The following is a 24,325-nucleotide window of genomic DNA, read 5'->3' as shown; positions in this document are numbered from 1 at the left end:
CATTGAATGAATTGGGGTTGTTTTGAATTATGGCTTGTGCAACTAAAGCTATGAGAGCAGCTTATGTTGTCTGTTAATAGCGTGTGTTCTCCTGGCCAGTTTGTTTGTTTTAAGGAACCAACTCTCCGAGATAAGAGTTTACTCTCACTAAAGAATTCTTCGCTTCTTAGAAGAGGGAGGAAGAGAGGAGTTTCGAACCTTGGCCTTTTCCAAGGACGTCGTTGTTACTTATTGAGCCACGTAACTTTGTATAGCATCATGTTCTTATATAATAATGCGAGACCCTTAAAGAATAAGCTCGTGTGGTTTAAATTATTAAGTGGTCAAATAATAAGTCAGCCTAAGAAGGACATTCTGGATATCGAAGTGCATAATGGTAATTATAATTTGTCAGATGACATTATTTTGGGAAAGAAGGGAGGCGTGCTATTTATCACGAAAGATTTCGACCAAGTGATCGATGATACATTGAATTCCTATTCGAGGCAGGAGTCGGAGACAGTGTGGTGCATAATAAGCGGAGAGTCTGGAAGTGCGTTACTATAGTGGAGGAAGTACTGGTAATATTAGGGTATATCATTTAAAGAGATAAGAAAAAAGCAAGGTATTATTAATGAGGATGTTTTTAATATAGGAGTATTGACTGGGAGAATGAATGAACTGGCATTAAAGTTTTAGAACGGTAATTATATGAAGTAACATACTCGTGAATTCGAGAAGGGAGAGTTTGGGTTTCATAACAGCGACTGGGGAATTAGTGAGGAACTATATTAATTACCTAGAATTCCTCTGTGACTGTAATGATTTGATCTTGCAAGGGAAAATTAAAATTAAGGAATAATAAATAATTCGAAAGTGTCAAGGTGGAAATTAAAAAAAAAAAAAAAAGAGGAGAGGGAGAGAATATTTGGGATATGATAAGATAATTAAAATGTATTAATTAGGAAACATTGTTTAATGAAAGTGACCCTAATACAAAATGGGTAACACGTCACTGACAGCAAATTTCATAATAAATATAGAGTCGGCTGAATGAAAATGAAATGGCAGAATTATTATTATTATTATTATTATTATTATTATTATTATTATTATTATTATTATTATTATTATTATTATCTGAGACCTCCAGGGAGTCAAAGACTCATCGGGAAAGGCTATAATTCATCCAGACCAGCTGTCATACCTTCCCTTAAATTCATTCACACTAGATGCACTCGCTACCCCTAAAGGCAAACTATTCCACTCACTTCACTGCTCTGTGAGTGAAAAACTTAGCTCTTACCCCTTTCTTGACTGAAAACAACTTTTTTGTTTATATAATAATAATTATTATTATTATTCATGACACCTCTAAGGAGTCTGTAGACTCATTGCTGGGAGGACACCTGCAACTCTCCATCTTCACCACTACACCAAACTTCTACCACCAATCATCGACGCCATCTACTGTCCACCACCACAACAAATAGTATTTTTGTCTGTAATTGCGTGTGTTCTGAAGGGCCGATTTGTCTATATGCGGGACGAAAAACCCGAATTTCTGGGAGAAAAAACCCTGCTACCTCCGTATATAATAATAATAATAATAATAATAATAATAATAATAATAATAATAATAATAATAATAATTAAACAACAACAACAATAAAAAAAATATAATAAAATTTCATAACTGCTGAGAGTATAGCTTTAGAAGTCAACGTCAGTTAAATTTTCTGACAAATTACGGCTGCATTTGCATAAAGCTGGCGTACTATAGTTTTAACTGCTCCACCAGAGATCTCACACTATCAGCATAACACACTGCACTAATTTGTGTGTTTATTTATACCGTAGTGTACGATTATTGTAAACGCTAAACTGCATGAAGTTTCTCTTTTAAACTATCGATCCAACCCGTACTACTCTATTTACAAGATAACAACTGCATATTTCGGTGTTAATTTCTATGTTGGGGATTCTGATAACCATTTGCAATAAATGTTACTGTGATATTACTAATGTATGATGTTTCTTCATTCCTGGAAAGCAATGTTGACAACCAGTGGTCTAAAGTGGCGAAGAGCAATATAGTAAACAATATCACAAAAGTAAACCACATTCATCAACCTTTGCTTACGGACTCGTGTAATTGATGATTGAATTGCTATCATTAACACGACTCTATAAGCAAGGTTTCATGGTTCTGATTAACTTTTGTGATGTTTATTATATCTACATACTTTACCCCACACAAAATGTTATCGTCAAGAAAAACGCACACCACATTAAACAAAATATGTGTCACTTTGTGCTACTTAAGATATCTTCTAAATACTGTACTGATATTCTGTGTTATTTGAACGGAAGAAAATAATAGTTTACAAAACTACAAGAGATGCGACTCTAAGTAAAACAGTAGTGATTCTTGAAAACCAGTATTACCACCATGCGAAAAGAAATCTCTCCCTTTTTTTTTTAATGTAATATGGATAAGATCGATTTTTCTTTCATTTTGCTTATCTGACAAAAACTATCCCTGAAAGAAGAAAGCATGCGACGATAAAATAAATACTAAGTGATATTAATCTCAAAGCCTCGTTGCATGTAATCGGTAAGCCCACAAAGCAGATGGGTTTCAAGACCGCGAAGACAGCGCAAATATTTTATCTTGGATAAAATAAAATAAAAAAGCGAAGACGAGATGTAGAGATGTATAAGCGCATGGAACAGAAGACTAATGGCCAATTATAATAAAATATATAAAAGAAAACACATAAAAGTTAAATTATACATCTTGTAAAGAAGATGCTATGATAAATAACAGAATTACTAACTAAACACAACTTACGAACCTACATCGAAGTTCCAAGGATTTAAATCAAAATAAAGAAATTGACATCAATGAAGAAATGAAAACCAGCAGGTGGAGCCACAGTTTTAACGAACATATTAAATGAAAATTAAGTAGAGACAAATAAAAATATAATATTCTATTTATTGAAACAAAATGCGCAATTAGTTTCATTTTAGTGAAAAAATATTCAGAGATACACAATAAACATTAAAAAAAAATACACATAATAACTACATTAACTCCAGCTGGTTCACCGAATGGTTGGCGTATGTCTGTATGTCTGTAATCAACATGATACGGATTAGAATTTCGCCTTGAGGATGGATGTTTGTGATGGTCTTCAGGTTGAAAGTGTGAAAGAAACATGTTTGATCTTTACAGCAGGATTCGAGATTATGTTACAAAATTACAAAAATTACAAACAAAAAATCCTTAGTCCATATACGGTGCCAATGTACTATACACTCACGACCTTTGGTGAGTAGGTGTCGCACTGAAAATGGATTGCTCGTTTCAAACTATTCTAGACCTAATGATATTATTGAATGTGTGGGCATAGTGGTTACGAGTTTGTCATAGCTGAAGTTGCAGAAAAACAGTATGATAAGTTGTAGCTGAAATTTATATTTAGATAGGGTCGAGGGTTATTTTCATTCTCATCATCCTCATCGTATGTTACGCTTTAGCGCAGGCCTATACATTTTACCGCATAAGCTGCTGTAACCGATAATCCCCCGGAAGAGGTTGGTTGCTCCTTATTTCCATTATTTTCATAGATTCTATTATTTTTCTTTCAATCTCATGATAGCATCGATGAAAGATTCCTGGTTTGTCCCATTTTACTAAGTATTTAGTAAACTGTTATTAGCTGTATTAGCGAGAAACTTAACATCTTATTCCCTAATATCAATTTCGTGGATGGACGAAATGTCTAGTAATAATTCTTTAACCATTCTCCAGTCTACGATCTAGACTAGAGATCGTAATGTCGATATGATCCCTAGTTTTTAGGATGCGTTTTCGTAACTCTTTCATCGAATATTTCCATATAGATATTTCCTAGCACTGGAGATAGAGGATTCCTCTATTGCCAGGTCTGAGTTCTGTTTTGTATTTATACGATGTTTTAGAAGTTTTGGAGAGTTTATCTTCCAGCAGTGTTGACTACTTCTTCAGTGCGAACATTTGTGAAGAATGGAAGTGACGTCAAAGCTTGCCATGATTTCTTCGTTTTCAAGGTTTATGTTCTTTATCATAGAAACAAAATGTTTCGTGATATTCTTGATCTAATAATTATTAGATCAGAGATTGTAATCTGTGCAACCCATCGAGCTTTTTAATAATTTTGCTAAATACTTTGAGACCAATTGTGGAAAGTATTGATTTTTTACAATTGGTATCAAAGGAATGTTTTCTTTGTGTAGTTTTGGCACCGCCAAATAAAAGAATACTTAGTGGACGAATTGATCGTAATGATAATCTCTCTCTCTCTCTCTCTCTCTCTCTCTCTCTCTCTCTCTCTCTCTCTCTCTCTCTCTCTCACCCTAGTGAATTCTACCTGTTCTAAGTAAATTATTGGCATTACTTTGGGGATCTCTTAATTCCACATATTTGGTATTCAGGATTTCCATTTCATCGGAATATTTTGTCTGTATTGAAATCTTAAAATCAACTACATTGAAAAAGACCTTACTGGTTCCAACAAATACGCAAGACGCAAGACGTTGCTGACTGTAAGGGTAGAGCAAAATGCTTTTATAATCCCTACTATCTGATAAGGTTGCTGTGTAAGGAAACGTTTATGAGCTAAGTGCTCTGCCTGAGTGGGAGCGATTTAAAGATCTTCATTTGGAAGTAGGATGGCCTTGGGTCTCCTGTATTTGGAGAAGTCTGTTTCATCATAATTTGCTGCTTGTTGCACTAATTCATTTGGATGTGAATAGGATGCTGAGAAGAACTTTACTGCTGAAGACTGCAGGAAAGAGTAGATGTAGGGGATATTTGTATCCCGGTGGAGTTGGACATTTCTGATATACCATGGTGCGTTTAAGATCATGCGGAGACATTTGTTTTGCACTCTCTGTAGTTTGAGGATATTTGTACTTGAGGTGTGGCTCCAGGCTGGGGATGCATAAATAATAATGGGTCGAATCATCAACTGATAAAAGAACAGTTTTATTTTGGTATCCAGCTTGCTATTTCTATTGATAAGAGGGTAAAGCTGTGCAATGACTCTTGATGTTTTTGTACATGAGGCTTTTATATGTGGACTGAAGGTTAGTTTTCTGTCCAGCAGTACACCCAGATCTTTGGCTTCTGCTTTCCAGGGAATCTTGATATTAAATAGGAAGATGTCATCTTTGGGAGATATTGAGTTTTTAGTGAAGAGCATGGCGATACTCTTGAGGGTTTACTTGCAATCTAGATTCCGAGAACCGATGCTCTAATCTCTGCAGGTTTTCTTGCAGTTTCTTGGTGACAAGGTGCGGTTTAATAGATCTGGTTAGTATAGCTATGTCGTCTGCGTATAGGGCAATGGTAGATGACATTGGATTGTGCGGAATGTCCGCCATGTAAATCATGAAAATTGTCGGTGCCAGTAGAAACTCTTGAGGCACTCCTGCCAAGATTCGTCGCTGGGAAGATAATATATCATTTAGTTTGACTTGCATTAGTCGGCCACTAAGAAATGACTTTATAATTTGGACTAGATCTAATGGAATGCCAGCTAAAATCAACTTGTATAGTAGTCCAAAGTGCCATAATTTGTCGAACGCCTTTTCTAAGTCAAGAAAAACTGCTCTGGTGTATTGGTGGCGATTGTAACTTGTGGTAATGAATTCGAGTAGTCTATGAAGAATGTGGGGTGGTACTGTGAAACTGCCGAAAACCAAACTGTTCTGAAGGAAGGATGTTTAGTTTTTTTACTGAAAGTTGAATTCTGGAGAGGATAGCTTTTTCTGCTATTTTGCCCAAATTAGAAATCAGATTTATGGGACGATAACTTTCAGGCTGCTGAGGATCCTTGCCAGGCTTGTATATAGGAACTACGTCTGCCAACTTCCATGCAGAGGGAAAGTACTTAAACCTGAACATAGCATTTATTATTGTTGTAAGATGTACGATGGCCTTTCGGGGTAGCAGTTTAATAACTTTGTTGGATATGCCGTCAGGCCCTGGAGCTTTTTTATTCTTTAAGTTCTTATAATGTCATAAATTTCAGCTGGAGAAGTAGGTGTGAGTTGGCTGGTACAGGTATCAGGCCGTTTTAACACGTGTCTGACATGGCGGTGAATTTTATAAATATGATTGAAGTTTAGGTTATCGTATGAAGGGCTACACTGTTTTTCTAAATTTTTAGCTATAGTTTCGGTTTTTTCTGCATCTGTGTAAACAATGTTCAGGTCAGATTTGAGAGGAGGAAGAGATTTGTTTTTGTTTTTGATGTTTCTCAGGAACTTCCAGACGGTTTGATCACCAGGTGATATGGAGGCTAATTTGTCTTCCCATAGTTTGTTTCTGTGGGCTTTAAGTGCATCTCTCACTGCACTATTCATTTTGTTGAGATATGTTTTGTCTTGGGGTGCTCTGGTATCTTTTTCTTGCTTTTGTTTCCCTGATTAAGTTCATTATGTCATCTGGTAGTCGTTTAGGCTTAAAAGCAATTGAATTTGAAGTGATAGATGCTATGGCTGTGTTGATTTGATCAGTAAATTTATTGGCTGAAGAATCACCTTCTTCCTTGGAATTAATATGAGGGACGGGATCAATGTAGTTTGGAAGCATTTCGGATAGTTTTTCCCAGGAAATAAAGGTGTGAGGAGAAGGGGGAAGTCCCCTCTGACAACCCAGTTGGAGCAGAATAGGATTGTAGTCTGATGATAATTCATTCAATGATTCTAGGGTGTACTGTAGGTTGACATTCTGAAGGACAGCTATATCTAAGACGTCGGATGGGCCAGTCGGACTGTGGTGAGTTGGCATTGAGGGGCCAGCCACAGCTGCGCAATTTGAGCTTGTGTAGTTAAAGAGGATGCGGTCATTCCTATTTATAGACCTACTGCTTCAGGCGTGATATTTTGCGTTTGAATCTCCGGCGATAATAACAGATAGTTTAACTCAGAGGATAGCATCCAGATCTGTGGTCAGCAATGTTTTTGATGGTGGGTTATAAGCAGCATAGATGTTTATGTTTCCGCCAGAGTCTGTGATGACATTGATACCTGTGACTTCGAGATTAGTGGTTGTAGGAATGGCTACAGCATGATGGTTGATGTGATTTTTGATGAGGATGGCTGTACCACTACCTCTATAATCCAGCCTATCATTCCTGTAAAGTTGATATCCTTTAAATTTAGGATTGTCAGCAGGTCTCAGGTGAGCTTCATTAATTAATAATATATCCGGATTATAACTGTCATTGAATGTCATTGAACTGTCAATGAGAAGATGTTCCCAATTGTAATAGTATGGCTTATGATGTTTTCACATAATATCTTAAGAGGTTTTTTATGTAAACGCAGCTGGTTTTATCAATTCTAATTTTGATCAGCGTACAGGTGAAATCAATTTTATGTTGTATTAAACCATCGTATTCGTAATTTTAATAGAGTTTTTATCATGTGCACAGGAGGAGGGATGACGTACAGCTGCTTAGTTTTGATGGGTTGGCTGCTGTATGGGTTCTGAATAATATTAATGCATGTTTTCATAGGCTGTGTGTGGACGTATTGTCTGTATAGGGATGATATGGAATATTTCTCTATATGTGGAGAATTGTAGCATTTCAGTTATGAGGCCTACATTAGTGGTATCGTTAAACTAATAAACTATAGATTAATAATAAAAAGAAAAAAGAAGACAATATCTGTGGGGTCTCTTCAGTGCTTTCATGATGCTATGTGTACAGAAGAAAGGCCATTCTTGGTTCGCATCTTGTTGCCAGCTAGTGGAACGTTTTTAAAAAACTGATTTCGATGTTGTTGATCTTTTGATGTGGCAGGTAGCGTTGGATCATTTTGGGGAACGAAGGTGTTAGCCGATATATTTTCATTTTATAGATATTTCTGTAGTAGGTAGTTCGGATAAATAATAATACTTGAAAATAAGTAGAGAGACAGAAGTTTACACAATAAAGCACATCCTTTCATATCAGTTGAATCTATGGCTGTGACTTACATTTCTAAAAATGTCTAAAATTAGGGGAGGATGTTAAGGATACAAATGAATAAGCTAATCTATGCGCCATCAAAATAGACCCCCCCCTCCTCCCGCAGTGAAAAAAAAAAGTATAAATCACCTACCTCTCTCGTTGCTTGGAGGCGTCGGTTTTCTTGCTTCCACGAGAGGGCGGTATAATTCTCGAAGAAATTCCCATCAGCGTCTTGCAGCCTATTGGAGATGACACAAATTAATGAAACGAGTACAAATACTAATCATATTATTCTGATTAGAAACAATTTCATAATAAGATTTTTTTTTTTTTTCAAATCGGAGGTTAATTTAATTTCTTTGAAGAAAGCTATTAACAACTGAGATAATCAACTATAAGCAGAAATGGTTTCACCAGTATATAAAACAAGGGCCAAAGTACACTGCATATCGATTATTTTTAATGTCTAGTATAGTTAGTCCAATGGATGCTAATGTTAAATTCACTTTTAGGTTTACCAACTGCAAGGGAAATAGCAATTCAATTTTACTGTTATCTCAAATTGAAAAGAAAAAAGAAAGAAAAGAAAAAACCCGAAAAACTCCACTGCGGTGTGTTAACTGTTCGAGTGTTTTAAAAAACGAAAACGTAACACATTGCTATCCCAATAACATTAATTATCTTTGCGATAAGAATGATATTATTATTAGCATCAAGTTAAACAAAAATAATGAAATTAAAATTATAGTTTTTTATATACTTTGAAATTTTAAATAATTTAATGTTTTTCGTCAAAATATAGGATAACTTAATACACCAATTTGATTTTTGTATAGTTACATTAAAATTAACGGATTAATTGTTTCATAGCGTACTGAATCAGATCAGATTTTTGATTACGATTATTGTTTCTGCTTATAACTCGAAAATGACAGAACGATTTTATGATTCGATATCGAGATAATTAAAGATGTTATCGTTTGTCTATTCAGAACTTTCCGGTTATTCTATCATATTTGATCCCTATTTTGTTTTACTACCAGAAGTTGTGCAAGGTTGACTACAAATATATGAAATGTGGCGAACATCCAACTCCAGTGGCAATTTTAAATGGTGTAATTTTTATCCAAATAACCGATCTACGGGGTGAAATAGAGACTACCTCTCAAACTTCTCAAACTACCTTTCAAACTTGTTCTTCCGGTAAACAAGCTGATCATACACTCATTCAATTAAAACCGAATAAACAAAGAGAAAATCTACAATCAAATAAAGCTTATGCAAATGTGACATGTTCAACGGAAACATCGCGCTTTGAACAAACTAATCACAACTTGATTGCAGTCATAACTGTTTCATTAGCAATCATGTTACATGACTTCAATAAATCGAGTCCGACCCTGGAATAATAATAAAAAAAAATTCTCAAAAAGACTCACTCCATTCTAATCGCAATACACAGAAAGACAATCTTACCAAGTTCACTTCTGATCGCCTCTTGGAATGCAAACCGCTTCACCAACAAAATTCTTGAACTGCAATAATTCGCCATCCGATATAATCCAGAAATAATACTAATTAGTGAGACACATTTTAGGCCAGCAAACAATCCAAAATTAAGAGGCTATACTACATACAGAAACGATAGCTTTGATGCCAGAGATGGTGGAACTGTCATTTATGTTAAAAACTACCTCAAACATAATGCTACAGCAAACCCCCAAACCAAAAACATAGAAATCACACGAATTGAAGTTCATACCAACAACCTGGAAAGCTTAAAATTTAAGCAGCCTACAATTCACCCAGTAAAACTCTATTGATTACAGTTATAGACACCATTCTAGGCACCAAACACTCTACTATCATAGCAGGTGATTTAAATGCCAAACATCCAGCATGGAACCGCAAAATGACAAATAGAAATGGACGTATAGTAAACACATATATGATTTCCAGTTACACTGTAGTAGCCGGTCCGACTAAACCTACCTAGTATGGTCCTTTTGAAAGTCCAAATGTTTTGAATATAGCTATCCTACAAAATATCAGTATTAGTTACAAATCATTAATGAACTATCATCAGACCATAATCCATCTTACTCAAATTAGTCACTCAGGAACAATTTACCCCATCTCATTCCTTAATAGCTTGGGGGAAATTATCCAAATATCCCCAAAGTATCTTATGGTCCAGTGCCCACCATATGATAAAACGAAAAGATAGATGAAGCAATAACCAATTTCACAAATCAAATCAACAAAGCATTAGCATCGGTCACCATGACTAAATCTCCTTATAAGCCCAACTAACTCCCAGACGACATCATGAATTTAATCGGAGAAAATAATCAAGCCCCGAAACGATATCACAATACACGAGCTCCACAAGATCGAAAAATCCTAAAAAAACTTAACAACCAAGTTAGAGAATCTTAAAACACCAAAGAAATCAAGAGTGGGAAAACAAGCTCACATCTTTCAGACCTGAAGACAACGCAATATGGAAATTTCTTAAAATTTTTCGTAAACACATATCTCTCCCCTCAATACAGGCCGAAGAGGGCATTGCATTTACTGATGCAGGTAAAGCTGAAGCTTTTGTGAGCAATCTTGAAAGGCGGTACAGTCCAGTATATGAAAACATAAATATCAACCTTGTTTACAAGGTTCATTAATATGTCAGACACAACTTAAGACAACCCCAAACAACTTGGAAGCGATTAGCCCTGCTTCTCCAAAAGAAATAACTAGTATAATGAAACATCTTAAGAACAAAAAAGCACAGTCACAAACAAAATAATCAAACTGCTTCCTCACAAAGCTGCACCTCGTCAATGTCATAAATGCAATAATAAGATTGCAGTATTTTCTTCTACCCCGGAAAATTGCAGATATTATTCCGATAAATAAGCCAGGAAAAGATCTACAATTTCCTCAAAAGTACCGGCCCATCACTTTACTGTCCAATTTTTGGGAAAATTGCAGAAAAAAGTATCCTATCCAGATGGCAAGAAATAACAGATAAATTATACATCATACCAAATAAACAATTCGGTTTCCAATGCAACCACAGCAAGTTCAGCAAATTCATAGACTTGTCGAATATATTACTACGGGATACAACTGGAAACAGCAGGTAGGTGCCGTATTCCTGGATATCACAAAGGCTTTGACAAAATCTGGCGTCAAGGTCTTCTTTATAAGCTTATTAGAGCAAATATCCCAACAAACATAACACGATTAATTAAATCATATTTCAACGATAGAAAAATGCTATAAATTTCCACCCAACTTCAAAATAGCAGCTGGAGTTCTATAAAGCTCCTTATTGGCTTTGCTTTGATTCTCAATCTACATGGCTGATATCTCACAAAATCCTACGACGACCATCTCAACATTATATGCAGATGACACTGCAATACTAACAAAATCTCTTCGTCCTTGCATGATAACTAAAAGACTTCATCCCCCACTTTGAAAATAAAAAAAGGTTCTCTAATTGGAGACTTCAAGTAAACCCACAATAAATTTCAGTCATACTCTTCACGAGAAGACCAGCATCCCACAAAGGAGATATTCAATTGTCCAATGCTAAAATCCCAGGCAAAAACAGAAAAAAAAAATACCTAGGCATGCAAATGGACAAAGGACTGCGACTTACTACCATATCAATTACTAACCAAATAAACTCATCTACACGAAAGTATCGAAAACTATCGCTCAATTTTACCCTAGGATTAACCGAAGCAATAAACTAAAGGCAAGAAATACGCTATTACTATATAATTACTTACGCATCCCTAGCTTTGAGCCATACATCCAAATCTAACATCCCAAGAATACAAAAAAGCTCAAAACAAATGTTTACGTATGATACTAGATACTCTATGGTTCATCAGAAATGAATAGATTCACCATGATGCCAATATCTCATATATCTCTTCTTTACTTTATTCGCTAGTAGTAAAGTATTTCTCAAATGCTGCCACGCACTCGAATTAACTGATCTAACAATCTACAGGTTACAAAGAATATGATCATTACAAGCATAAAAGACCTAAAACCATTCTACTCATTCTACTGTCCACTGATTGCACTTACTCTCACAGTTCCCATATGCTTCACCCATCATGACAGTGGCATTGGAGTGTACATTGATAAAATGTGAATGAAGTCAGAATGTCTACGTTAATATTTTTAACATATTCTTTGTATTTCTATTTTTTTATTTTGATTTATTTTTCACATAATATGGTTAATAATTCTATTGCCACTCCCAGCCTGCAGTAAAGTGGGCAAGTTGGTATTATTAGTGATAGTGCCTGATAAGCTATAAGACAATGTTTTATGCCTATTAAATGGCTTGGTCTCTGTCCTATTAGTCTTGGTCTTGCTTATTCCCTTTTACTAGATGAAAAATCTAACTTTCCCGAAGGGAAAAATTTTTTTCAACCTTCTCAAAACTGGACAGAAAGATAGAAAATTTTATTACAAACGACAATAAATAAACTCTACAGTACATTAGCCAAAACTGCTGTAGGTGCAGTTGCTATGATAATGAGTATCATCAATATACAATAAAGCTATTGCAAAGCAAATATTTTTATTACTTAGTTCATTTCTGTACTTGCTTGGTATACACGAAAAAGGACATTTCATATACATACAGAATCATATGGTCTACTCTGATTTGAGGCGATGCTAACGGAACCAAATAAAAAAAAATAATTTTAATACATTAATTTATCCATCCATCCATCAGTGGCTTTAACAGGCACTTAGCGCCCATGGCCTTCCAAGTGTCCTTGGCCTTCCTAACCGTAATACGAGGATTAAGGCGGTTACCCTTATGCCACATTAATTTATAGAGGATCAAAATCCAACATTAAAATTATTTTTAGGAACAAGAGCAAACGCATGACAATTATTTTAAAATTATGTATAATTATTTCTATTGGAAGTGAAAAAAAGTATAAATTATTAAGTTTAAGTTTTCAAAATACCTTTAAATTAATTAATTTTTATTATCATTATTTTAAAAAAAATTATGATTTATTTATTTATTGAAGAATGATATTTAGAATCGGACCATTTTAGTGTCAAATGGTCAAACCAGTTCAAAACCATACAGAGATATTAGTTACCATGGCAACGCAAATTGCTACAAGAATGGCTGGCATCGATACACTAGAAAATATGATGTGATGACCACTTTATCATAGTTTCAAATCATTTCAGTACTTGTTTCAACCTATTGGGTTGAGATTATTTACCCTCTGTACAGGCTAATGTTGAGTTTTTCCAGATGACATTTTTTAAACCACAATAACACCTGTAGTATGACATGATGCAGTGCTGTATTGAGAAAAAAAATATTAAGGATATGACAAAAGATTTATTATTATATGTTATATTTGACATTTAGAGATATTCATACAATTTAGTAAATGCATTTTCGATGCTTCCTCGATGTTACAGATTTTGCAGATGGGGAAGACTTTGATGCCATTGCTAAACTTGGTTGGTCTTATGTGGCCGCTCTTGAGACGAGAGATCGTGATAGAGGCACAGCGATTAAACTTGGAGTTGATGGTAGCTCCTGGTTTTTCTGCTGAATACCAGTGGTGAGTCACGTCCTGGAGAATCGATCTTTTTATGTTTTATTTTAGAGTGATTTTAAAAAGATTGAAATCTGTGGTATCACTTGATGTTGCAGCCATTTTGCTACTTTATCTGCAGTTTCGTTTCCCTTTAATCCCACATAGGATGGGATCCATTGGAAAATGATTTCGGAATGCTTATGTAGTTTGTTTATGTCATTGCTATGTCTCTAAGTATTTCTTGATGGATAGTGTAGCAGTTTCTTAATAGCTTGAAAGGCTGCTAAGGAATCTGTGAAAAAAAATAAACTCCTTTGGGTTTTGTTTATCTAAATGTTGCAGTGCCTTGTTAATGGCTATTAATTCTGCATGGTATGAGTTGCATCCAATACTGTTAGTTGTTTTTAGTTCTATATTTTGAGGGCCATAGATAAGTATGCCACTTCCAGAATTGCCATTTGGATTTTTGGAGCCATCTGTGTAGATCTTTATTGAGTCAGGTCCATATTCCATTATTTTTGAAAGGGCTAATGATCTCAAGATTTCAAGGTTTTCTAAGATTTTTTTTCTCATCTTTCCCTATTTCAAAGTTGATAACTATATTTTTCCTGTCTTGATTTGGAGAAAATACTGGGTAGTTGGCTATTTTATTTGGACAATCCAAGGAAATTTTATTTTCCATGATTTCATGCATCGTTGATTTTTTTCTTTATTCTATTTGTTGGTTGCCAATATTTAAAAAGTTCACTTGTTTTATGATGCGCAAGGTTGATTCTTTTTTCTACAAATTTAGCAAGATTTTCTTGCCACCTAATTTTGAAAGGAACAAGGTTGGATTCGAATTTTGCTATTTTCCCAGGAGTTGTATTCCTTAGTCCACATATGATTCTAGCTGCATTTTTTTATTTTATTTTATTTTTATTTTTTGAGGGCAAAGTCTGACTGGTACCTCTTTGTGGTGCCATCTGGATGATCTAACGACAGCAGCATTTCTTTTTTTTTCCGTCATGGAGACAAATTTCAGTGATTATGACAAAAGATACCGTGTAAAAGTTAGCTTCATTTCAGAAGTTTATTTTGCAAAGTCTCAACTACTAAAGCTATTGTTTTAACACGTTCATTGCCAATCACGTGATATAGCGCGATGGAAGTTCTCACCAAACGGCCGATCACGCGTTATCGCGTGGACGTCGTTAACTAAATAAACAAAATAAAAAAAAGTTGCCCACCACACGAAATTCCAATTTTCAGCTTGGCAATGAAAGTGTTAACCATAAAAATGCGTCGAAATTACATGCCTATTAGAAATTATACGTAGAATCTATGTTCGTAATACCTAAAAATATACAACTAGAAATTATATGCTTAAAATATTTTTTAAAAAAATATAATTCGATAAATAAGCAGAGAATGTTGCTATTTACAACTATGAGTAGTTAAAAGTTTTTGCACATCATCGTGAAGCCTGTCAACTCATAACTCATGTATTCATTCACATGTCAGAAGCACTGGATGGGATTTTTGAGTCTTCAGAATCCGAAGTATTTACAACAAAATAAACTTTTTTGATAGCTTTATAGATTAACTGAAACATCCTTACTGCAATACACTTCGCTCAGTAGGAACTTTCAAAGAAAGATGCGATCTACAGAGCTTGGATTGACATTCCAGTAATACAAAACCAGTTAAGTTGCAGCAGCTTTTTTAGACCAAAATATTTTTAGACATTTTAGGAATTCTTTTCCTCAATTGTGAGTATTGACGATGCACGAAATGGAACTTTCCTAAACAAACTTAAAGAATGTCTTACTGTTACGATGACTTAATTTTTGAAAGTGTCAGCTGCGGGCTCTTATAGACATAAAAATTTTGCCGCTTCTGTTTTTTTTTTTTTGTTTTTTTTTTCCGGTCGGTTATTATTTTCGCAAATAATGCGAACACATTATATTATTATTTTAACATAACAATTGATGAAATTATTATTGCATATTAGTTATTATATTAAATTATATATTATGTTTATATTATATTAATATAATAATTAAAATATATTACATTTTATTACTGTTATGCTTTCTATATATTTTTTCAATAATTTATTCGTTTCTTTCCCTTTTTTTCTTCTTATTTCTTATTATTTTAATTTTTTTAGAACTCATTTTAGCAACTTCTGGAAGACAATGTGCAAGTATCATTGTTTCCGAATATTTTTCTTCTCATCTCTGTCATGGGATTTACTACATTATTTATTAATTCTTTTCAACTGATTATTTTTTACATTATTTCAGTTGAGGTGAGGTCGCATTGTAAATTCGCTCAACTGGAAAATGCCAAGAGCAGAAGTAATTTTTTACACGCGACACATGGTTACCTACCCTTGTAGTGCTTGTGAGGCAGAGTAAATCCATTTTTGTGGAGAACACGATGAAAAGGTGACAGAGTAATGAAAAATAATGACCTTCTGGGATTATTATAAGTCTGATAATATCAAAGTGGAAAAACTTGGCATTGTCTGCCACAGGCAGTAGAAGCAGGGAAGTTCTACTCGCTTCTAAAAGCAACTGGCGCGATAAAGTCAGTAATCAGAAATGGAAGAGAATTTCCTTTTTTTGAATTAATCTGTTGCGTTAAATGACTAGTGGGAGAAGATGAATTAATTAAAAACGATCTTCGGAATGGCACCATCATCGCAAATGCTACTTAGAAATGCACTCAATAAAGAAACAAAGCAGTGAAATGCATATGAAGCCGGAAAAAATAATTTTTGTAAATGCAGTGTTTTATTAACTCTGTAGAAATGCTTTTTGTTAATATTAATGCCTCAAAAACGTTTTAAAAAAAATATTTTTCCCTCTTCTGCACTTAAAAAATGGTGTTAATCATTCATTTATTTAGCTAATGATGCATTTAGCTTAATTTCAATGGCAAATGTCGGTTTTTCAAGTTAATATAAAATTCTTATTAATAAGCTCCGGAATCCGACGTCGAATATGCATGAACTTTCAGGCCTGCCTACTGGCAATGTAAATTTCGTACTAAAACCATACTTCAAAGCAGGAAATTGGAAGAATGGAAATATGGCCACGCTGTTTTACTGTGTGACATTGTTCGCGTCCTCATTTCACTTTTTACTTGAGACTTATTTCTTCCTCAAAATAAAGTGCTATGTTAAGAACTACGGGATCAGTAGTTCTTGTTTGACATGAGGCTTCCAATAAGGAAAATGGCAGTTCACGATGGATGATAAAAATCACCTCCAAAATATGATTAACAGATGAATGATGTGGTGAACAGAAAATAACAACTTTAAATAAAAAGGTAGTTTTCTAATTGTTTAATCCAACATTCATTTAAAACGCGATATAAATCATTTGTGTAGTAAAACTGCTTATGTTATGCTTTTAAGGCCGATGAGATGCTTATTCACAAATGTTTTATTACTGGATTTTTCAGAATACAAGATTTAAATCAATTACAGTACGAATAACAGTTACATCAACTTCAGTACGCAGTACAAAAACCAAAAGCTTCAAACCGTGACTTACGCTGTATAAACAATGTTGCAAGATAATCTATTTTCATTGAAAATAAAAAGGTTGGGATGGATCAACTCCGCCATTTTTTAAACCATTCATTTGCAGCTTATTGCTGTAAGATATGTGAGGCATCTGGACTGCTTTCAGAAAGCATTGTAATTCACTTTGATAACATGAAAACTAGCAAAATTGTCTATTAATTTGTTTTTCACAACTTTTTCAGGTTCTTTTTTCCTTATATCTACCGACCATCCTGTTTGTCCGATGACTTCGTTTCATAATAACAGTAGATTTCGAATATGTCCAAAAAGTATGGAGGAAATTCTGTCAGTGACATCTGTAGATGTAAAGAGGCAACTGCACCTTTGCACGAACGAATATCCTATTGTGATACAAAGTAGTCGTACCTTGTTTTATCAGTCTTCGTATGGATCATGATAATAGTTTGATGATAAGGTGTTGAAAGGCTGCTTTGGATTAAATGGCAGTGGTAATATTTATCGAGAGAATATTTATCGCAGTTACTAATAATAAGCGTAATATTAATAGCAGTGATAAATATTTTGAGTTCTCATAACTCTGACAGCATCTCGTCTACTAACGATTAGTGATCACATAATTTATTCTTAGCTGCTTATATGAAGTCATTTTATTATTACAACTAAACCCAGAGCTGTTTTGGCTTCCATAACTGTAGACAGTTTATTTACCGTCATTTGTAACACATACTAGTATATCTTTTCGAGTACTTTTTCGACTAGCATATTTACATATAAACAAAAAAAAAAAATAAAAAATGACAAATTTTTGTAGAGTTCTGAAGTTTTCAATTTCATTCTCATTTCCATTCAGTCAGAGCAAGTGTTATTTTGCATAATGTTTATTTTTTCCCTGATTTTGCCGATTAAATTTTATTTAATCCGAAAAATTAAATTTTACATCAGATGAGTTAAACGGACTTGACTTTGTAACGTATTTTAGTCAAAATTCTAAACTCCAAATTTCATCAAAATCAGTCAAGTCAGAGAGCACACTTATTATATTATATGCGTATCAATAAACGAATCTAATAGGAGTTGGTCTATTTTGTGCTATTTTGAAACTAAACAGCAGATTCTGGACAGCGTCAGTGATGTCTTTCTCTGTTTTTTCTGTCTTTAAGAGGAGGAAAATATACCAGACGCTAAATAAATAACATTTCGACGAACTTAGGCGCCTCTGTAGTACATTCGGTATGAACGATGCCCTTCGATTGGAAAGATCTGGGTTCGAATCCTATCTAGGACACAAAGAACTTTCATCAGGACTTTTCAGGTGAAGGTGAGGTAGCCTGTTTTATATGAAGGTGGTAGAGTTTTGCCTCCAGAAAAGTGGGGTTTTTCATACCCCATACCGCAAAACAGGCAGACTTACCAGAAGAAAGCATAGCCTCATAGCTTTATTTCTTTCGGTCGTGAATCCAAAACAAACACAACTTTGGTAATGATTCCAGTGGCGCCACCTGGAGGGGTTTTGTAGAACTGTATTGACATGTCGTGTTCTTGCTGCAAAAGAAGAAAACAAAACAGCTAAAAGAAAAAAAATGTAGCACTGGAATTCAGAACTAATGAATAGTCGATTAGTAAGAAGGGCCGTATTTTTTCCGTTAAAAACATTGGTTGCCAAATACAGAAGATTTCGAGACATTATAATAAATTTCGGTTTTCTATTGAAGCGAAAGAAATTGTGTTTGTAATATTTCGATCTAGAAATAAAAAAAAAAACACTTAACGTTTTTAAACGTCCTTATTATGATAAAATATCGTAACAGATTTGTAGCAATTACAATGCGTCTTATAGACTGTGCAATTTTTTTTTTTTTTAATTATGCTTGTTTCCGTTTCATTAACTAAAAACCAAATCCTTTCTTGATAATGCTTTTTTTTAAAAGATAATTAATAATCAGATCAAGCATTTGATCTTTCTTTCATTGGTATTTTTTATATCATGTAAGCAACAATAAGATAGATAAAAACACAACATAGCTAGAAGCATGTTACTGAAGAATACAGAAAAAAAAAAATCCATCGAAAAGATATAATGTTAGATGAAAAAAAAAAGATAAAATGTAGTTAATAACAAAGGCATATAACAAGTCGAGGATAAGACAAATACGCAGAGATAAATCTAATACACAAACGACGAGAACACGTAGAAAAAAACGTAATTGAGTCGAAAGAAGAAAAAAATCATTGAAAAAAATAACTGGCGAAGAAAAAAATTAATCCCTTTACTTCTTCGCTTCTTACATTTAATTCCGAAATATTTTTTTAACATTTAATTCAGATGGTTGTATTAGAGTGCATAAAACTGTGGTGGCCATAGTTGCTATGATTATTGGAATCATGCATAAAACATGGATATTGAAATTGAATATGTTTTAAAAATAAAGATAAGCTTTTGTTAAGAATAGAATAAGCAGGATAGATTTTTTGGGATAAATAATCACAATTTAATCTTTTGGTCGGAAAGACCTGGGTTCGATTCCCGTCTATGAGGTGAGGAACCTTTATCTGGTCTCTTTCGACTAAAGGTGAGTCAACCGGTCATCATACGGATGTAGAGGGATTCTTTCTTCACCTGGAAACTCTGGGTGTTTGTCCCCGAACAGGTAAACCAGCCCCGTAAACACACACGGGTTTACAGTCATAAAATATGTGTACCTAATCTCTCATTATGGGCTCAACCCGCTCTACTAAAGAGACGGGGGGGACCCCATACGAATAAATAAATGTATAATGGCTAGTGTTTTAGTTTTAGAAGTTTCGTTTTTTTTTTTTTTTTTTTTTTTTTTTTTGTAACGCTGATGTAAAGAGTAAGCATCTACATCTACAGACCTCTCAAATTAAAAAAAAAAATGCAGTTATATTCCATCGTCTAATTTAGTGTGAGGACACTTAAATGCGTTTGCAATTATACAATTGTCTGACAGACATCACTGATTTGCTTCGAAAGTTCGTCTTCAATAAATATTGAAGTAGTAGCGTTTCCTGTTTAGTCAAATAAATATCACTTATAGGGTTATTTCGGAATTCAGACCCTTACACAAAGATGACAATTGACACAATCACCAGTAAACAGTAAAGATATAAGCATTTGAATGAAAACCGGATTTTCTCTGTGCCCCTGTCTTTGTTAGAACGAGGCTCGCTGTATTCATCTTGCGGTCGTAGTCATTAAAATAAGAGTGGATGTCAGCTGAGCGTGACGTACTATGATTAAAACACTTCAACAAAGATTAAGCGTCAACTCCTATTTGCAAGTAGTAATTTGTCGCTAGAGTGGCGTTTTCGAATATTAAAGAAAGATAACGACACGCTAAAAAAAAAAAGATGACAGAAAGAATGTGGAGATAAGAAGGGAGCAGAGCTATATTTCTATAAGTAAAATAGTTTTTGCAGCTGCATTACCTCTTCCAAGTCAATAAATATTATTCCCTTATTTACAGAACTTGAAGAGAACTGTTAATAACGCGATCTTAATGGTTGGCTACGAACTGCATGCTGAAGAAAAATACCCCATAGTCAACGACAAAGATAAGCCTATTTTCCAATGCTTGATTGTTACAAGAATTTTTTTTTTATTTTTTTATTTTAATCATATCAATTCTTAATATTGCGTCCCCGTTTCTAGTTTGCCAGACTAAGTTTATCTAATCTTATGTTGCATCATTATCTAATGATGCAATATAATAAAGTATTATCATCTTCTTTTCAATGGCAACAGTCAACTTTGGCGAACACATTATCTGTTAGTTACCAGATGTCGCTAGGCAACACAGTTACGTCATCATACTACTGATTCTGTCTACGTAGCGCATGCGCAGTAGTTAGCGTCAGCACTAGTGAGTTATGAAATATGACATCGGAACACAGGGTCCAAATGATTCGAATTTAAAATGATTTTATAGAAAGAACCAAATGTAAGCAAAAAAAAAGAAAAGAAAAAAATCTTCAACCCAATTAACGTATAAATCTATGGTTTTAAAACATTTCAATTGTCCTCTTCCAAATAATAAGAAAACAACAAATTAAATGAAAAATGGGTGACTTCATTTTGTTGTCGGCTGTAGTCCATCTATGATAGCAACGAATTGCTCAAATTTCTACTTTATATTTAACTTACATATCAACTATTACCGAATCTGTTAATGAATATACGCTACCTGATATTTGATAGTGATCGTTTGCTGTAACCAGAGAAAAGCACATTTCATTAAAGTCATTTGAAGTGTAAACTAAAGCCAAGTTTCCACCTTGCTAATAATAGCAATAATTTTATTTTCTCATTTTACTTTTTTTTTTTTTTTTTGTGAAAAACGAGGCTTGATCTTATTTGATTTATTCTTCTTCCGTGTGAGATAAAGTAATTAAATTTCTTTATTCAAGTTTTCTTTTTAAACCCTAACATTAATTAAAACTCATTTTAAAAGTAATTGACTGCATAATGACACTCCCATAAGGAAAATAAAATCATAAGAAAACGAAATCAGATTACTAATGGGAACATAACTGTTTCCTCTTGGGAAATTATTTCTTTTAAAAATTAATGTTTCCTCATTGTTTTCAAAGAAATGATTATAAAAGACTAGAGGAGATAGCACACTGCGATTACAAAATTTAAGACAGAAGAGACGATTTATTTATTATCCCTGGTATAACATGAATACTGTGAAAAAAAGTAAGAAAGTATAATCTGTTTAGTATTATTAAGACAACCATAAAGTAGTATACATATTCCTATGTATCTGTAAAGTCTTAAGAGCAATAAATTATACTTTAAAAAAATTACTTTATAAAGCAAAGATCGTGCTAATTATTGCCATAAATTATACAAAGAGCTTATCAAAAATTTTAGACTTTTTTTTTGAAATATAAATTAGATCATTTCTGCACATGGCGCCAGTGATCAATTTCAGACCAGCAAATCCCTCGAATCGTTGCTAAAATGCCATCTTTTTTGTTGTCAATACTGATTATATTTTTCACAGCGCCATCTACTTACAGTAATTACCCAAAAACATTTATTGAAGACAAATATTCATTTATCATTATAATCTCATCGAATTCTCTTTGAAATATCAGTTTCGCAACATTTTTGTTGTGACGGGTGTGACGTAAAGGACCATCTAATGACGTAAGATACTCGGAATAAATTACGTGCTAATACAGAAGACTGCACATACATACAAACAAAACTAATTTTACATTAAGACTTACTGCAAGGTCTATTAGAAAAAAAAAAACTTAATAAACTTAATAACAAGTCACCGTATACTCACAAATGTTTCTTATTTTCCAACTAGAGTTAAATATTTTGCAATAGTTCTAAATAGGATGCTGCTCGCTAAAGTGGAAGAATCAGACATTTCTTTTGATTTGTTTTTATTCCTCCTGTTTAGTTAACTACTTCCACAAGGTACATTAAATGAATAAATAAAACCACCACGAAATTCGGATAGAGACGTTAATATATATGTTAATTTGCGTGTGAACGTTTCATTTGTGAAAACATTTCAAGACATTTCTGATGAAATGTCTGACTTAGATGAACTAATTTATTATTTAACAAGCAGATGGTTTGCTTCTCAGGTAGTTTTTAGATAGGATATGTCTTTGCAATGATACGAAAACGTTAGTTTACGGATAAGGTATCGGATAATGACAACGACATTTGTACGATAGATTTTGAACATCTTTTAAAAATAAAAGCGATAAGCAATTGTAGGAACTATATTTTTTAGTATGAATAAAATCTGAGATTCATCTTCTAACAAAACGAAATCCTAACAATAAGGTTACCATAGAAATGTTTGTCATGAAAACCAGCGCCATCTAGGACAGCAAAGACATGCATGTAATATTTTCATATCGATTTCTAATGAGAATATTTTATTAAAATGTTATAATGTGTTATTTATTAAAGAAGTACCTGTTATCCCTCGTCCCCCCCCCAATATTTTTTTTAGATCAAATTAAAATTTTTTTCGTATCAAATCAAAATTTTTTTCGTATCAAATCAAAATTCCGCAGAGTAGAATTTTGATTTACTTGTAATCATATAAAAATAATGGTAGAATTTAACAAATTGGTGTCAATGAAAGAAACCTAACTATACTTTTCAGTGTTATTAATTTTTAGAATTTTATTAATTTTTTCAACTTCAAGGTCAAAATCGAGTGTATTTGAATCTCACACTGCTCGACAAGCAACCCAGAGGTAAGCGACACGCCATGTTGGAAAATGCAGTGAAAAATTCTGCCAAAAGTTGTGGATTATTCTCTGAATGCAGGAAAATAGATAGTCGTATGCACTTTAAAGGAGATCAACAGTTCCTTCAGAAGTTATTTCTGAAAGAACCGGAGCGAAATTCTTCTATGGATTCAAGCAATTAAATGCTTTCTCAGATTAACATTTGGCATCGTGCTGAGGAAATCGAAGTCCCCAGTTGACACCACGTCTTAAGATACAAACCATGTAAGCCTAATATGTGCAATGACAAGAGCAGATGCTGCTTCATTCCATCCTTTCCAAGTTAATCTGTGTTTGAGAGGCGAACATTCACAAGCCATCCCATATTTTGTCATGTCACTCAAAGAATAGAATAGAATGTGATGAATTTTAATGGCAGTGTTATTCCCCAACAACAAAAACAAGTAGATATTATCGATCTACTTGGATCGATAATATCTACTTGTCCAGGTAGATCGATCACGCCACATGCTCATCCATTCAAATGGCTTTTTTTTATATGTAAATGCCAGTAAAATGTTTTTTGCTAGAGAATGCTGTCGCAAAAATAAAAGGGTGGGGTAGTATGGTGGTGGTAATGTAATGATGAGGGGTTTATTCTCATGGTATGGATTATTCTATTAAAACAAAGAAAAGAAAACGTTTTCATATTTACTATAACTTTTCTATAAGTTATTGAAATAATATTTCATTTTAATTTTTGAATACGTCCGCGCAGTTAGCCGAGTGGCTATGCGCTTCGCAATCATATGCCTGGGAAAGAAGTGTCCTGGGTTCGATTCTCGTCGCCGAGGAGCTTAAGGATAGGTTGCCTTCCCTGAGAGATGTGAACGGCTCTGCTCAGTGGTGGCGTGAGCCAGCCATTGGACAGAGCCACCGCTGAGCGCTCTTCTCGGTGGTGAGCT

The 24,325-nt window shown here is 33.9% G+C and overlaps 1 protein-coding gene across 1 annotated transcript in view; it reads right to left on the bottom strand.

Moving 5' to 3' along the window:
* Positions 1-23,755, bottom strand: part of LOC150097276 (BAI1-associated protein 3-like) — a 533,976-nt gene extending 510,221 nt beyond the window's left edge. The window contains 2 exon segments of the mRNA XM_090407633.1: positions 8,143-8,230; positions 23,643-23,755. Of these exon segments, the coding sequence (XP_090263759.1) occupies positions 8,143-8,230; positions 23,643-23,755 (201 nt within the window).
* Positions 23,756-24,325: the final 570 nt, after the last annotated feature.

This window comes from Typopeltis vanoorti, chromosome 17 (genome assembly GCF_054136105.1).
Source record: "Typopeltis vanoorti isolate ZY-2024b chromosome 17, IOZ_Tvanoo_1.0, whole genome shotgun sequence".
NCBI lineage: Eukaryota > Metazoa > Arthropoda > Arachnida > Uropygi > Thelyphonidae > Typopeltis > Typopeltis vanoorti.
This window is presented reverse-complemented; position numbering and strand designations above follow the sequence as displayed.